General features: G+C 43.9%; 1 protein-coding gene across 1 annotated transcript in view; it reads left to right on the top strand.

The window, feature by feature from the left end:
- LOC120927671 (eosinophil peroxidase-like) overlaps positions 1-10,272 on the top strand; it is a 38,363-nt gene extending 28,091 nt beyond the window's left edge. Inside the window, exons 9-14 of the mRNA XM_040338491.1 lie at positions 1,274-1,434; positions 1,511-1,763; positions 1,945-2,115; positions 2,237-2,474; positions 4,953-5,157; positions 7,584-10,272. Of these exons, the coding sequence (XP_040194425.1) occupies positions 1,274-1,434; positions 1,511-1,763; positions 1,945-2,115; positions 2,237-2,474; positions 4,953-5,154 (1,025 nt within the window). The 3' untranslated portion in view covers positions 5,155-5,157; positions 7,584-10,272. The remainder of the gene's footprint in view (positions 1-1,273; positions 1,435-1,510; positions 1,764-1,944; positions 2,116-2,236; positions 2,475-4,952; positions 5,158-7,583) is intronic.
- The last annotated feature ends 7,612 nt before the right edge of the window (positions 10,273-17,884 follow it).

The raw sequence follows: 17,884 nt of genomic DNA, 5'->3' as shown, positions 1-17,884 counted from the left end.
CGTAAGGGTCTGTTAGTGCCAGTTTAGCGTCAAATCTGTGTTAATTCTACTATATACAGTACATACCATAATTTGTAGACCCTATAACTTTCACACAAACCAATTAATATACACTTATTGGGATTTTATTTTACTAAAAACATGTAGCCGAATACATTTTGGACTAAGTTTATAAAGAAATTCGTTTTTTTTTTTATTTTTTCATTTGATATATTTTATAACAGAGTAGAACATATTAGGGTTTATTTCAAAATTTGCAGTTTTTTACATTTATACAATAAACAAATTAAAAACCCAGTGCTGATCAAATACCACCAACAGAATGCTCTATTTGTGTGAAAAAATGTATATAAATTTCATTCACAGTGTTGCCGGTGTTTTGTCGAGCTGGTTCCTCCATCGGATAGGTTCCTGCCTCGACTGCGCAGGCGAGGCCAGAAGCGGGGCATGCGCAGTAGGAGGCCACGGAAATTTCGGAGCCTCAACAGCTGATTGTCAGCTTAGACAAGCTCGCTCCCGATGCCTGATGCCTGCTTATACAGTACACGCCGCTCTACACAACAAGGGGCAGATGTGATATTGTGCAGTGCTTTTTTGATTGGTTATCCACGCCGCGCTATACAGCAAGGGGCGGGTGTGAGACGTCTAGTTTATTGAGAAAACCATCCTCCAAAGGCTGCTCAATATCACATCTGCCCCTTGCTGTAAAGACCGGCGTGGATAACCAATCGAAAAAGCACTGCATAATATCACATCCGCCCCTTGCTGTGTAGAGCGGCGTGTACTATACAGTGTATAATCAGGCATTGGGAGCGAGCACGTCTGTAGCGGATGAACAGCTGTTCCCGTTAGGAGTTTTCCATCGGCACGGATTGCGCCTGCGCACTCCGGAGGGAACCATATCGATAGGAGGAACCAGCTCAGCAGAACACCGGAACGATCAATTGCCAGTTAAAGAGGCGTGTTGCTGAATAGGAAAAAATGATTTGGTCATGAAGAGGGTAAAGCTCCCAGGAGGTCAAGTGGTTAAACCTCACTTCCAGATAAGCCATTTTTTTCACTAAAGTTAAGATTAAAACCTCTGGCAATGTTGCTGTCTGTACCTCCTATTCTGAAGATGACTGCAACCCCCCCCCCCCCCCAAACACAAAAACTAGACAGACTGATACGTTTTTAACTGTTCTTCACTAAAACTGGGCAATAACTTATACTGGAGTTGGGCTTCACCTGTAGTTCTTATAGTTGGGATAACCTCTACTTTCATTATCGGCAGGAGATCCTCGTGTCAGTGAACAGCCTGGGCTTACTGCTTACCATACTCTATTTGTTCGAGAACACAACCGTTTAGCAACAGAGCTACGCAGATTGAACCCTGGCTGGTCTGGAGAGACTCTATATCAAGAAGCCAGGAAAATTGTAGGGGGGATTCTGCAGGTACCATATAACTTGTTTTTTCTTACTCCCGATTCATTTTATACCCCGGCAACCACTATAATTTTCTATTTGACAGAAAATAACTTATAAAGACTGGTTGCCTTTACTGCTGGGATCAGAAATGCCGCGAGTCCTCCCAAGATACAGAGGATACAATGAGTCTGTGGATCCAAGAGTAGCCAATGTTTTTACCATTGTGTTCCGTATGGGCCATACTCTGATACAGCCTACCATCTACCGCCTCGCCGATGGTTATCGCCCTTATGCGCCAGAACCAGAGACCCCACTTCATATGACTTTCTTCAACAGCTGGAGAGTGGTCAGACAAGGTAATCCGATTCACATTTTTATTTCAAATCAAATGTATACGCCATGAAGAAGTGATGATGCACATGCCATTTATACTCATTATTATTAAGATATATGAAAAAAATAATAATCATGTGGCAATGTGTACAACACATATCATGCATCTAGTAAGTCATACTTTTTTTTGCATTCTTTGTGCAGGGGGGATTGATCCTCTGCTTCGTGGGCTCATGTTTAACCGAGCAAAACTTAACCGTCAGAACCAGCTGGTGGTAGATGAATTAAGAGATAGACTGTTCAAGCTTTTCAAACGACTTGGTTTCGATTTAACAGCCCTCAACATGCAAAGAGGCAGAGAACATGGAGTGCCAGGTACTTGTCACAGAAGGGCTTTTTTTTTCTTCAAAATTTCAGAACATGGTAGCTAGTTCTGTATAGGACTGTGTCCTCAAATGTATTGTTTACATAACGTCTGTAACTATTTCTTCCCCAGGATACAATGCATACCGGAGGTTTTGTGGACTTTCTGCTCCACGTAATATGCAGGAGTTGGCTGCTGTGCTGAATAACAGAGAACTAGCTCAAAAATTCATAGATCTTTATCGCACTCCCGAAAATATTGACATCTGGACTGGAGGGGTTGCTGAACAACTGGTCCCCAATGGCAGAATTGGGAGGTTACTTACCTGTCTGATTGGAAACCAGTTACGGAGGGCCCGAGATGGAGATCGGTGAGTATTGGTGAAAATGCTCTGCTGAAGACTTTGAGGGAAGGATTCATTATTTGGCCAGTTACCCTACCTATGTACATGCCCTCAACTTTGTCTAGGAAAATTCTTTGCAGTCCTTTTCTGGCAATTCTTCATTTCCACACAAGTAGGCAAAGTGGCTACAGTACTGGGCTCTACATTGCATCTGGCTGAACATTTAGAGTGTTGTATTTAATGATTCAGAATTAAAATGACTGTAAAGTGGCTTTCAATATATTTTATTTCTTTAATTTTTCAGGTCAGGGCTAAAAAGTATTTTAAAAAGTATATTTTTATTTTAACCAGGTAAATGTCAAATATAACATTTGAGCCACTAAGAGCCACATACAAGATGCCACTCTTGGCTTTTATACGTTTTTCAGGAACTCCTTAATGCCTCGTACACGGCCGGACTTTTGCCCGTGCAAAAGTCCGCCGTGAGTCCTTCGGAAGTCCAATGGAAGAAACAGGTTCTCTATCTACGGTCCGTCAGACTTCCGGAAAAAAGTCCGATGGAGGCTACACACAGTCTGACTTTTTTTCTCAAAAAGTCCTGCCGTGTGTACGAGGCATTACCCCTCTTTTGAAAAAAGCCTATTGTTTATTGAGTACAATGGCTTAAAGACCAACTACACATTTGTAATAAAGTAAACAAAGAATAAATAGCAATCATGTTTAAAAATAAAAAACAGAATTTGCTACAATACTCACCTCCTTTCCAGAACTAACCCACAGACTAATTTCTCTGCAGTCCAATGCCAGTCCACTTATGGGTTGAATGACACCGTGTGTCATTTAACTTACTTCCTACAACCTACATTGTCAACTACTAGGGGTGAATCATAATGAAAGTCCTGACTCACAGTACTCCTGGACAGAAAGAAACTCACACATCATTGCTTCAAATGCCCAAGAATCCATATAAAACCAATGACATGACGTGTCTGGCAAGAAGGTGAGGCATGTATAATGGTATTAAAAAGAAATGCAGATCGTTTTAGGGAATGGGGGTCTCTTAAAACCTAGAGTTGGGCTTTTAGTCAAACATTACACAAACAATTCAATGGGGCTAAGTAGTTATTTATCCCTTTTGCTGCTCTTTCTTCAGACAACTTTATAAAGTGAGATTGTTTAAAAAAAAAAAAGGTATTGCTGTACATTAATTTTAAACACCCCATAGTGTTATAGGAACCATTTTCACAGGTTCATCTTGAATTAAATAATCATTTGTATATTATATACTGTATTTATTGGTGTATAACACTCACTTTTTTACCCTGTAAATAGAGGGTAAACTGTGCCTGCGTGTTATACGCAGGGGGCTGTGGAATTTTTTCCCCTAAAACTTCCCTCTTAAAGTTATGGTGAGCCTGTGCGTGTTATACGCCGATAAATACGGTATATACAAAATAGGTACATAAAAATTAACCTAAACCATTGCAGTTTCCCTTTAAACCTCTCACTCCTCAAACTCTCCTAGACCAATTAGTTCTTTGTAAAATTTTCTACATAAAGAGGAATCCGAATGATTTACTGTGGGCAGCAGCTTTATGTAGCGCCCTGCTCCTGTTGACCAGGTGCTATTTTCTAAACTTAGTGTGATATCTGAACTGTATTTAGTTCAGATACAATGTTTATGGCTAAATTGACCTCTGCTCCAGCTTTGGCTGAGTTGGTGTATTTCCCGCGGTCACCAGCAGGTGTCGCCGTCACGTCTGGTTCGTGATGGAAGGTACAACAGCCGATGTGTATTGGGTGTTCTTTCCCAGAAGCTACCTAGTGGGAGATTTTTACCGCTGGGCATGCTGGGAGAGGGTAGTTAAGGGGCGGCCACTATTCTTTTTGGAGCTCTCACCTCGTGGCCACTCTGGTCTAAGGTATGTGACAGCTCCTCTTCTGCCTTGGGGCCTGCTGGCCGGAGGCTTTGTTACTGGAGGTAGGTCCAGAAGCTATCTGGGGCCTACTGGTTCAAGGGTGGTCCTGTGCTGTCTGTCCTGCGGGAAGAAGCTGAGCAATTGAAGGAATCAGGAGAGGACTCATCTTGGAGAGGACACAGCAGAAGGCTGGTATCTCGAGAGGAGCCTGATGCCTCATTTGGAGGATGCATCTGAACCAATCCACCTCACAGCATTGCCGGGTCGGCTTAAAGGACTTCCTTATACTGTGCAGTTGTGTTCGCTTTGGGAAATTCTGATTACTGAATCCTGTGGCAGAGGATCGTTCAACAGTTACTATTGTAGCGCTACCCCCGAAGGAGCCGCTGATTGTTTTGGGATAGGCGTATTAAGTTACCCTGCAATGTGTCTAGGGGTGATAGCAGTGAGCTAAAACAGTGAGCGAATGTCCAGACAGTGAATAAAGGTGGGGGCAGATGATCCATGTAGCATTTACTTCCTGGAATTCATCTGCCCTTAGCTCAGACATGTTTAATGTTTAAAGATCTACCTTTTTTTCCCTTAGATTTTATTATGAGAACCCTGGGGTATTCACGGAAAATCAGAGAAACGCAATAGAAAGGGTTTCTTTTGCACGTGTCATCTGTGAAAACACCAGAATTACAGAGGTCCCCCGAAATGTCTTTTTGGGAAACCGGTATCCTCGGGATTTTGTAAGATGTTCCAGCATTCCAGCTCTGGATCTAAGACCATGGAGAAATCCCTAATGTGTATGTAAAATTCTCTTATTTGTTCACTTTTGGTCTATTAAATATACAGTTGAAAGTGTTTTACTACATCTGTTCCATCGTGTGAGCTCATAACTTACAGTTCTCTTTGCCTCTGGGCTGTTATCAGTTAGAATTGTTCCCTTCCATCTCTGTGGAATACAATAGACCTCCATCTGTTATGAAGAAGTGAGGGAGGTTTTATTTAGTCCTAACACAATGTTATATAGTCCTAGCACACTTCCTGTCTTAGGGTGACAACACTAGTTTCTCGGGATCCAGTGCGCCTGCCCGGCGGCCGCGATGACCGCTGGGCAACCGCCATTGCCCGCAATCACGGCAGGACCATGGAGCTGTGTGTGTAAACACACAGATCCATGTCCTTTTAGAGGTGAGGAGACCAATGTGTGTTCCCAGTACAGAGGCACACACATCGGTCTCCTCCCCTTGTGAGTCCCCTCCCCCCTACAGTTAGAACACAATTTAGGGATCATATTAACCCCTTCAGTGCCCCCTAGTGTTAACCCCTTCCCTGCCAGTCACATTTATACAGTAATCAGTGCAATTTTAGAGCACTAATCGCTGTATAAATGTGAATGGTCCCAAAAACGTGTCAAACGCCGCAATGTCACGGTCAAAATAAAAATCACAGATCGCAGCCTTTACTAGTAAAAAAAGAAAAATTACATAAAACTATCCCCTATTTTGTAAACGCTATAACATTTGCGTAAACCAATCAATAAACGTTTATTGCGATTTTTTTTTTTACCAAAAATATGTAGAAGAATACGTATTTTTTTTTTATTATTTGATATTTATTAGATCAAAAAGTAAAAAATATTGTGTCTTTTTCAAAATTGACGCTCTTCTTTTGTTTACAGCGCAAAAAATAAAAACCGCAGAGGTGATCAAATAGCACCAAATGAAAGCTCTATTTGTGGGAAAAAAATACATAACGATTTTATTTGGGTACAGTGTTGCATGACCGTGCAATTGTCATTCAAAGTGCGACAGCGCTGAAAACTAAAAATTGGTCTGGGCAGGAAGGGGGTGAAAATGCCCTGTATTGAAATGGTTAAAAAACAAACATGTCATACTTATCTCCACTGTGCAGTTCATTTTGCACAGAGTGGCCCCGATCCTCCTCTTCAGGGGTCCCATAGCGGCTCTCGTGGTTCCTCTCCGCATTAGATAACCCCCTTTGGGAAGCTCTCTGTGTCATACAACCTGTATGACTCGGCACCCCCCAGGTGCCCGCGTCATTGTATTTGATTGACAGCAGCGGGAGCCAATGACTATGCTGATATCACTTTATCCAATGAAAACCCAAGAACCCGTGGAGAGAGCGACGCAGGATCGTGCCCACGGAAATTGGTGGCTCAGGTAGGTAACAAGAGGGGGGGGGGCGGGCGGACACTGCAAGGTGTTTTTGCACCTAAAACACGTAGGTTTACAACCCCTTTAAGCAAATGTCAAGTATGAGGGATGTTGGAATATAAGAAGCCTTTTTAAATCCTTAACCACTTGCCTACTGGGCACATACACCCCCTTCCTGCCCAGACAAAATTTTAACTTCTGGCACTGCGTCGCTGACAATTGCGCGGTCGTGCGACGTGGCTCCCAAACAAAATTTACATCCTTTTTTTCCTCACAAATAGAGCTTTATTTTGGTGGTATTTGATCGCCTGTGCGTTTTTTTTTTTTTGGGCTATAAACAAAAAAAATGCGTAAATTTTGAAAAAAAAAAACACAATATTTTTTACTTTTTGCTATAATAAATATCCCATTTTTAAAAAAATAAACACATTTTATCTCAGTTTAGGCCGATACGTATTCTTCTACATATTTTTGGTAAAAAAAAAAAAAAAATTGCAATAACCGTATAGTGACTGGTTTGTGCAAAAGTTATATTGCCTACAAAATAGGGGACATAATTATGATTTTTTTTTATTTATGATGTCAATGGCTGCATGTAATGTAAATATCTGCTAAACGGTACACGTTTAGCAGATATTTACACTACCTATAGGTAAGCCTTATTATAGACTTACCTATAGGTAAATGTCAGCAGAGGAATTTTACTTCCTTGTTAAAAAAAAACAATGGACAGTTTTATAAAAACAATCTTTTTAGACACAATGTTGTCACCTCTTTTTTTTTTTTTTTTAGCATGTTGGTTTTTGCTTTTTTTTTATATAAATATTAACGGACGCTGTCAGATAACTGCCTGATTTGAAAGAGATTTGTAATGTGGTCGGATTCTTTGCATGTCTGATGGGCATTCTGTTGTGAACAAATGGTCCTGCTGTCAGGTATATGCCTGTCTATGGGCAATGTCAGATAGATAAGCGCCAACAACTTCCAGGGGAGAAGATTTGTCAGACGGATTATATATTTCTACTCATTATATAATAATTATTTTATTTCAGATCAACTTCATCTATTCTGAAATCAAAACCTGACTTGAAAGACATAGCTGCTTCGAGGAGAGCAAATACCCTACAATCTCCTGCTTAGATCAACTGCCTTTATGTCAACTTTTACTATGAAAATTAAACATTATAATAGCAATGTTTCTTATGAATAAAGTAATTGCTCCAAGTTTGTTGCTAGACATGTTTACTCATTAAGGATGGTTATTTTACATTTATTTTTATTAGATGAAGAGTGATTTTTACTTATATGTTACCAGCCTCCCTGGCGATAAAGAAAGCTGCACATAAAGCCCCTCTGACATGATTCTTTGGGTGGTGTCATGGGTAGGGATCAAATTTTAAGTGCCCATATTGCATATATGACCCAACCACCTCAATGCAATGGGCATAGGTTAATATTAGTTTTTTAAAGCCCTCATATTACATACTTTTTGTATATCTAAAGGGCATTGTACAATCACTTTAAAAAAGTATATAGTTAAGGCTGAAGGCAAGGCTGGAGTTCAGCTTTAACTGTACACTCTCTACATGGTTTTATGGCTTTTTCTTAAAATAATGTGGATAATGTGTTTACAGCATGTCCCACCTCTACCAACGCTACTTTTATCCACCCAAATCTTGAACGTCAGCCATCTGCTGAAGCCCAGGAGCACACCCTTGCTCCATACTGCACTTGAATTCAAGAAAACAAGCTGCACACTGATGACATCTTGGAAATCCAATTTGTTTATTAGAGTAGCTTGTAGCACACACTGTGAGCCTTCCACTCCAGGCCCCACCTCCAACACATTTCACTTGTAACTGGAACAGACAAACAGTTTCCTCTGTCTCCATGATTAAGTCCAGTTACAGGTTAAACTCTTTAAAGGTGTGGCCTGAGGTGGAAGGCTCTCAGTGTATGCTGGAAGCTACATGCTTGTCTAATAAACAAATTGGACTTCCAAAATGTCATTGGTGTGTGGCCCATGTGTACGTTTCGTGTTCATGGGGTACAACAGGGTCAGTGGAGGAACTACCAGGGTCACAAAAGTCACCACTATGGGGGGGAAACGGTCAGAGACAGCAGGAAGGGCACCCCCCCTCCCCGGATAGATGTAGAAAACGTCCATGAGGTAAAACGACACTGCTTGAGGCGGACACTGTTTGCTACACTGAGTGGGTCCCCCTATTCTGGCTTCAGGATTGCCAGCTGTTTCAGCTTCATACAGCCCTGCCTGCCTATGTACACATCTCAGGTCCTTCCATCCATGCTGATATAGAGCTGCTTGAATGTGAAGTGTGCTATATTTTTTGCACCAATAACTACTTTTAATTTTTAATGTGATCAGGCCATCCTGTCTTTTTGTTTTTGATAAAGAGCCCCCGGGACCAGGCTTGAAGAAGAGGGACCAATGACTGATGGAAAGGGGCTAGGGGGGGTTTTCAGGGAAATCCTTCAAGGTTTCTTAGGCCAGGGCCCCGAATGTTCTAGCTACGTCTCTGAACAGAGTTATATAATATGCTGCTTTAATGTGATATTTTGGCTTGCTTATAGCATCAATGTAAACGAGTGTTTAGTTGACATGTTCAATGTATAAGAAAGGAACAGTTTTTTTTTTTTTAATCAGTAGATTTTTGTTTAATCCAAAGGAAAGAGACACAACTCTGAGCCTTGCATCTTGCCTCACACCTTCACTGCATTGTTCGGAAATAATCCTTTTTCCAAGGATACTTAAATTACTGGCACTCCAGCATCTCCTCCAGAATTCCTTTTTAAAAGGCTGCAGTGATCGTAGTTTATTAACTTTAGATTTTTGTTTAAGCTCTTTTATTTTCTTTAAAATATCTGCACTGATTTAGCAAATCATTGCCTGCTAATTGTGATATATTGCACACTTGTATATGCATATTACTAGCAAGCCAGTGATCCATAATTATGCAATATTTTACATGAAGACTAAAGTGTATTTATAGCCACAACCTTTTTTTTTAAGTTTTGGAAAGCATTAGAACCCCTGTTAAGTTTGTACTGCTATCTGTGTCCTCGCTGGGGAGATTCACCCTTTTGCTTGTCCTAGTGAGATACACAATGTTATAGGAAATCCACAATTTTGTAGAACAAGAAATGAGAGAAAATCTTCCAGTTGGGACACTTGTTTGAATGACAGCTGTGGGGAATTCCCTGCACTTTCCAGTGATATCCTCTTGGTTCCTCTTTTGCCTACAGGACACAAGTGAATGGAAATCTCCCAACGAAATAGAGAGCAAAAAATAATCGGGTTTTGATCTTACCCTACACCAGCCGTTCTCAACCAGGGTTCCATGTAACAATAGGGTTCCTCCAGGGGTGGCTAAGGGTTCCTTGAACTGTGGCTAACTGACCTTCCATGTGATAGTACCTGCATAGTTAAAGGTCCAACCCCACTTGGCAGAGCCAGTGGAATGATTGCAAGGTTGTCATTCTGGTCACCCCTGTAAAGGAAGCATTCTTCCCATTTACCACCACCAATATAAGAGGCCTTTTGCCAATGACCTATGGACTAATCTTACCAGGGGTTCTAGAAATTATTTCAATGTTTTTTTGAGAAAGGCTGTCCTACACTGTTAAGAGTAAAAACAATGTTTTGCCTATACATTTAATAAAATGTCCTACTGGTTTTACCTGTAAGTATAAACATTAATAAAAATCTAAAAGTTAAAAAGATCCATTGTGTATTTTTTAGTGTTTTAAACATGTGCTACAATATAATTACAATAAAGCAGGGGTAGGCAACTCCCGGCACGCAAAGCCTCTTTTGTTGGCACTCGACTCCCTACCCATCAGCAGAGCAGCACAGGGAAGTGTCAGTAAGAGGGGTAGACACTGTGCCCCCACACATTGTAAAAGATGGGAAACATTGGTTCTCTAATTTTGCTGAAGCTGTGATTGACAGCTTTTGTGATGGGGAAGAGATTGGGTGCAGTTCTGCTAGGGGGGGGGGGGGGGCGGTCCCTGTTTTCAATAGGAGGAGGACTGTCATTGGCCACTGCTAAAGACAATTACAGTCCTGCTAGCCCCATCCACCATCTGAAGGAAGATGACTCGCTTGGTTGCCACTACCAATCTCAGAAAGAAGGGATTTTACTGTGATTAAAAAAACATAATCAGGTGAGAGTTTGTGGAATTACTGTTGAGCTTCTGGAAATTTTGTTGACATTATTCCTGAACCTTTGCATCACTTACTACTGAACCCCTGCACTCTGTGTCCCTTTAAGCCACAGCCAGTATTCAGCGCAATGAAAATCACACCCAACTTTTAATGTGGCACACTTTTTCTCAGCTATAGGGGCCCAACTTATGATCTTGCCCACAGGCCCACTGCTTTTAGAAAATGCTCCTGACCTGAGCTCATCATTGTGCATCCATTCCAGATGCTTGTATGGGACATCGCGTGGGCTGGATACGAGAGTTGGATCAGCAGGATGAGTGTGCCAGGACAGGTTCCTTTCACCACTTTGCATATCACACATATCATAGATGAGAAGAGGGTACAGCAGTGGGGAAAATGAGCAGGGGGGGTTCAGAGGTGGGACAGATGTGCAGGGAGGTACAGTGGTGGAAAAAATGAGAAAAATTAGAAGGGGGTTCAGCAGTGAGACAGAAGAGCAGGGGGGTACAGTGTTGGGGCAGATGAGCAGGGGGGTACAGTGTTGGGGAAGATGAGGAGGGGGATCAGTTTTGGGCCAGATGGCAGGGGGGGGGTTCAGTGTTGGGCCAGATGAGCAGGGGGGATCAGTTTTGGGCCAGATGGCAGGGGGGTTTAGTGTTGGGCCAGATGAGCAGGGGGGGTTTAGTGTTGGGCCTGATGAGCAGGGGGGTTTAGTGTTGGGACAGATAAGAAGGGGGAACATTGGTGGGACAGATGAGCAGGGGGTTACAGTGGTGGGACAGAAGAGCAGGATGGTACCGTGGTGGGACAGAAGAGCAGAGTGGTACAGTGGTGGGACAGAAGAGCAGGGTGGTACAGTGGTGGGACAGAAGAGCAGGGTGGTACAGTGGTGGGACAAAAGTGCAGGGTGGTACAGTGGTGGGACAGATGAGTGGGGGGGGGCAGATGGGCAGGGGGTTACAGTGGTGGGGCAGATGTGCAAGGGGTTACAGTGGTGAGGCAGATATGCAGGGAGTTACAGTGGTGAAGCAGATGTGCAGGGGGTTACAGTGGTGGGCAGATGAGAAAGGGGTTACATTAGTGGGGCAGATGAGCAGGGTGGTACAGTGGTGGGGCAGATGAGCAGGGGGTACAGTAGTGGGACAGATGGGCAGAGGGTACAGTGGTGAAACAGATTTGCAGGGGGGACAATGATCTGAAGTGTGGAGTTGCAGGAATTGGGGCTGATCTGAGGCGTGAGAGTGCAGGGTGTTAATTTCTCACTACTAAAGTAGTTTACAGCATTTACTTTATAAAAAATCCTTTTTGTGATTGAGAGTGTGAAGTTGACATTTTTTGTTATAAAATCAGCACGCTCAGTTTCTCTGAAAATGTTTTTCGGCACACTGGGCCGGATTCAGAAAAGAGATACGCCGGCGTATCTCCTGATACGCTGTGGTATCTCTGAGTCCGGCCATCGTATCTATGCGCCTGATTCATAGAATCAGGTTACGCATAGATCTCCCTAAGATCCGCCAGGTGTAAGTGACTTACACTGTCGGATCTTAGGCTGCAATTCCAGGCCGGCCGCTAGGTAGCGCATCCGTATTATTACGCAAGGAATATGCAAATGAGGAGTTAGGCCGATTCAGAAACGAACGACCGCCCGGCGTTTTTTTTTTTACGTCGTTTGCTTTCGGCTTTTTCCAGCATATAGTTACCCCTGCTATAGTTACCCCTGAGGCGTAGCTAATGTTAAGTATGGCCGTCGTTCCCGCGCCGAGTTTTAAAATTTTTACGTCGTTTGCATAAGTCGTTCGCGAATACTGATGGACGTAATTTACGTTCACGTCGAAAGCATGCCGATTTGCCGACGTCATTTGGAGCATGCGCACTGGGATTAAGTGGCGGCCGGCGCATGCGCAGTTCGTTCGGCGCGGGGGCGCGCCTGATTTGAATGTTACACGCCCCCTACCCGCAGAATTTGAATTCCGCCGGGGGATTTACGTTACGCCGGCTCAACTTTACAGGCAAGTGCTTTGTGAATAAAGCACTTGCCTGAAAAAGTTGCGCCGGCGTAACGTAAATGCTAAAAATCCGCTCACCTATCTGAATCTAGCCCATAGTGTTTAAAAGGTTGCATACCCCTGCAATAAAGTAAGACAATTCTTACAAAAAGAAACATTGCAGTCTCATGTCTCCACACACACATGTTCATGTTAGACAGAATAATTTTATTGGAAACAGTACATAAAACCCAGTACAGTCACATCTTAAAAAGTACGAAGAAAAAATTATTAGATATGTGGTCTCTTTGGAACTATGTTGGAGTTAATTTGTAAGACGGGAAGGGAACCAAGGGCCCCATATCTTGTCAAAATACTTTGAAGATCCTCTAGTATTGTAGGTAATTTAGTGTAGGGAGGAGCACAGAATTGACTGAACTTTTTCCAGTCAGGTAGGGAGAGGTCTATTCCAAGCAATTTGATTTTTTTTCGATTTTTTTTTTCGATTTTTTTTTTGGCATAAAAGCATTATGCCCTTAACATTTTTTTTTGCCATGAGTGTTTATGGGAAGATCCTTCATCAGGCATGTTTTGGGAATTTTTTCAGATATTTATTTGTAAAAAATGTTAAAGCTATTTATCATTTTCCTTCCACTTCACAATTACTGGTATAAAATACATTTATGCCTTTGGTTGGAACATGACAAAATGTGGAAAATTTCAAGGGGTTTGAATACAAACTCCAGGACTAGATTCTGGAGATTAAATGAAAGCCTCCTGCAGACCCCTGAGATAGCGGAGGAAGTACAACGAGAGATAGATTAGTACTTTCAAATTAATAAACAAGCCAACGGTGATATAGGGATATTATGGGAAGCTCATAAGGCAGTTATAAGAGGCGTTCTTATTAAACACGGAGCATGGCTAAAACGCCAACGGACGGAAAAACTTGCAGCTCTTCTCCATGATATTCATAAAGCAGAAGCCCAACATAAACAAGCAACGAACCCTAAGCTTGAACAAAAACTTCTTTCTCTTCGTAAACAGGTCATAGATTTATTAAGATACCAAGCTAAAGCTGCCCTACAACGATGCCGCAGAGCAGTATATGAGTCAGGAGATAAATGTGGAAGAATGTTAGCACGCTCAGTCAAAGAACAAAAAATAGCTTCGTACATTCCCCAAATCATTACACCTCAAGGTCAAAAAGTGGGATTACCTAAGCAGATCACACAGGGGTTTAGGGATTTTTTTCTTCACTATATAACCTCCCAGAACAATCTTCTACTCAGATACAAATAGAAAACTATATTGCTTCTTCCCAACTCCCCCAATTGTCTCCAGAGAATAGAGAAAATTTAGAGGCGCCAATAACTTCATATGACGTCCGCCCAGAACAACAGGGTCTTCCTCCCGCCGTCTTTTGATGGCGGGCGGTTGACAAGTGGTTAAAGGAACCTATTTTGAAAATAAAAAACAAACCTTTACAACCCCTTTAAGATAAAAAAAACTTCTTTGTGCAGAAGCCCCCCCAATACTTACCTGAGCCCCATCTAGATCCAGCGATTTTTAAGGAGTGTCTTGGCTACCTGGGACTCCCCTCCTCTTTGGCTGAGAAAGCAGCACAGAGCCAGAGCCATTGGCTCCCGAAGTCAGTCGGTCAATGAGGAGAGAAAGGGGGTGGGGACGGGCTGTGGCTCCATGTCTGAATAGACACAGGGAGCTGTGACTGGGCTCGGGTGCCCCCATAGCAAGCCACTTGCTGTGTGGGGCACTCAACAGGAGGGAGGGGGCATGACCATCGAAGAGGGACCTGAGAAGAGGAGGATTCGGGCTGCTCTGTGCAAAACTACTGCACAGAGGAGGTAAGTATAACATGTATGTTATTTAAAAAAAAAAGAAAGACTTTACAATCACTTTAACATAGCAGATTGTCATAAAATGACAGATAAAAATGTACTAGTCATCCACTTCTTCCCCTGCAGAAAGATACTGTAGGGTCGAGACAGACAGCAGATCCCACAGGTTCACTATGAGCTAGGTTTGTTAAAATGATGTTCACGTTTGCACAGACCAAAAAGTGACAACCCTGGCACAGCGTAATGTTTCCCCTAAATGTGACATGCTGGTAGTAAACTCTGCCTTTTTTCATTACCTAGAAGTCCACTGATATTTTGGCAAGTCTGGAATTTGTTAGGAGAACTGATTAGTGTATTGGAGTATTCGTAGGCTCACCATTCTAGTCAGTAAATGCACTTAGCCCCCAATTCAACTTTGTGTTGCAGTAATATAAAAATGTATATTTCTGAGGCCTCGTACACACGACAGAGATTCTCGGCAGAATTCACCGAGAAACTCGGTCAAAACCCGGATTCTGCCGAGAATCTCTGTCGTCTGTACAGTTTTGGCTCGATGGAGCCGCCGAGGAACTCGACGAGAAAATAGAGAACATGTTCTCTATTTTCTCGTTGTCCTCGTTCTTCTATGGGAGAAGCCGGCCCGGCGAGCTCCTCGGCGGCTTCATCCCAAAACTCGACGAGGAACTCGACGTGCCAAGCACGTCGAGTTCCTCTGTCGTGTGTACGAGGCCTCAGAGACTCTCAGAGGAAGCAACATATCTAGCATTTTATTGCCAATTTCCTCCTCTTCCACAATACCATTGAGTTTGCATAAACAGATCAATAGTTATTGAAAGCTCAAGGCCACTTAAAAAACTATTTGAAACTTATGAAACAATGCATAGCATAACAAATATCTGCTACTTCCTTCTCTCTCTCTATCTAAACAGGGTCAATTTGAGTTGATTATATTGTCTGGTAAAATCTGAGAAATTAGCAGATATAAAAAACACAGATTAGTGTAGCTCTTATGCAGGGCTGGTGCAAGGATTTTTGACACCCTAGGCGAAGCCTCATTTTGACGCCCCCCCCGCACCATTCGCTCCACCCCTCACTGAGATTTTTGCGGTGCCTCTTCACCTATTTCTAGGCTAAAGCAATATACAGAGAGGCCAACTGTGTAACTGCCTGTCTGTACGAGCGACAGATACACTGACAATGCTACACTCCTAGTAAAAACGCAAATTTTTTGACCTGCAAAGGGATCTGCATTTATTTTTATTTTTTTACAAAACTGGATTTGAACCTTCACACCTCAAATCCCTAATGCCCCCCCCACAGCTCTCCCACCAACTCCCCCCCTCCTCTCTTACTAATGCCCCCAATTCCTCCCTCCTCTATTACTAATGTCCCCCCAGCTCTCTCACCAATCTCTCTCTGTTACTAATCCCCCCCAGTTCTCCCACGAATTCCACCCTCCTCTCTTACTAATGCCCCCGTCTCTCTCACCATGTCCACCCTCCTCTGTTACTAATTTCCCCCCAGCTCTCTCACCAATTCCCTCCTCCTCTCTTACCAATGCGCAGACTGATATGTCTCCCTGTGCTTTTTTTTTTTTTTTAAACACAGTGCTGCTGACACCTTTGAGTGTCAGAACTGTAGCATGGAGCCTAGGAGAAGTTTCACAGAACTTGTAGCTCCATGCTACAGTCCTGACAGGTGGGGAAAGACACTTCCAGCATTCCCACCAGCAAATGTGGGCATGTCCCCCCTGGGGGCCTGGTGCAAACACACAGAAGCAGGTGGAGTGCTTATGTGTGAAGTTCCGCTCAGTGTGGTAAAATATGGTGTCTACCGTCCATGGGGGTGACACCATGTTGTCCTGTCGCTGCTCCTAGCACAAATTCCCCTCCAAATCCCCCTCCTCACACAAATCCCCCAATCCCCTCTTCTAGCACAATCCCTCTTCTTGCACAAATCCCCCCTCTTCACATTAATCCCCCAATCTCCCCTCCTTGCCTAAATCCCCCCTCCTTGCATAAATCCCCCCTCCTTGCATAAATCCCCCCTCCTTGCATAAATCCCCCCTCCTAGCACAAATCCCCCAAATTCCCCCCTCCTCACACAAATCCCCCAAATCCCCCCTCCTTGCATAAATCCCCTTTCTAGCACAAATCCTCCCCAATCCCCTCTCCTAGCACAAATCTCCTTCTCTCCTTGCATAAATCACCCAAATCCCCTCTCCAAGCACCAATCCCCCTCCTTGCACAAATCCTTCCAATCCCTCCTCCTCGCACAAATCCCCCCAATTGGTCATTCTTGCACAAATCCCTCCTTCTCGCATCAAATCCCCCCTCCTCACACAAATCCCCCCTCCTCACACAAATCCCCCCTCTCACATAAATCCCCCCCCCCCCAATACATTCTCATCTGTCATGTCTGGACAGATCCAAGTCAGAGATGTGGAGGGCTCACCATGGGGGGCCGAGAGGGCAATAGCTAGCTGGACTAGTTGGAGTTGTTATCTGGTGATAGCAGATATTGGTATGAGGGATCTGGGGAAGATGGGATCTGTTCCTGCAGACAATGTCATCAATTTGAAACTGACCTGTTTGTTGCTGGAATGGGGATGTGGATAGGATAGCTGCAGGGAAGATGCTGTGGGTGCCGGAAATCGCACTATTACAGCAGTCAACATGGCAGCAGAAGGCCTGGATGGATGACTTCCCCTGGCACCAGGAATGTCATTGGCCTTCCCCCCTCACATAACAGGAGCACTGCTAAACCCAGGATAATTCAGTGCATGTTTACTACCCGGGACCTCGGATTGGCGTCACCCGGTGTGACCTGCACCCCCCTGCCCCATAGCAACACCATGATTCCGCTTACCTTGCACAAGACGCTGAGAGGCAGGATCAGGTCAGTTGAGAGCCGGAATGGAGGCTGCTGGCACACAGGATCAGGGCCGATGAGAGCCGGGATCGGAGCCGCTGAGAGCCGGCATGGAGGCTGCTGGCACACTGGATCGAAGACGCTGAGAGCCGTCATGGAGGCTGCTGGCACACTGGATCGAAGACGCTGAGAGCCGGCATGGAGGCTGCTGGCACACTGGATCGAAGACGCTGAGAGCCGGCATGGAGGCTGCTGGCACACTGGATCGAAGACGCTGAGAGCCGGCATGGAGGCTGCTGGCACACTGGATCGAAGACGCTGAGAGCCGGCATGGAGACTGCTAGCACGCCGCTAATATGGGCAGTGTCACAGGTGGGGGGGTCCAGTGTCACAGGTGGGGGGGTCCAGTGTCACAGGTGGGGGAGGTCCAGTGTCACAGGTGGGGGGGGGGG

This window comes from Rana temporaria, chromosome 2 (assembly GCF_905171775.1).
Source record: "Rana temporaria chromosome 2, aRanTem1.1, whole genome shotgun sequence".
In the NCBI taxonomy this organism is placed as follows: domain Eukaryota; kingdom Metazoa; phylum Chordata; class Amphibia; order Anura; family Ranidae; genus Rana; species Rana temporaria.
Note: the sequence above shows the minus strand (reverse complement) of the source record. Positions and strands in the feature narration are given on the sequence as shown.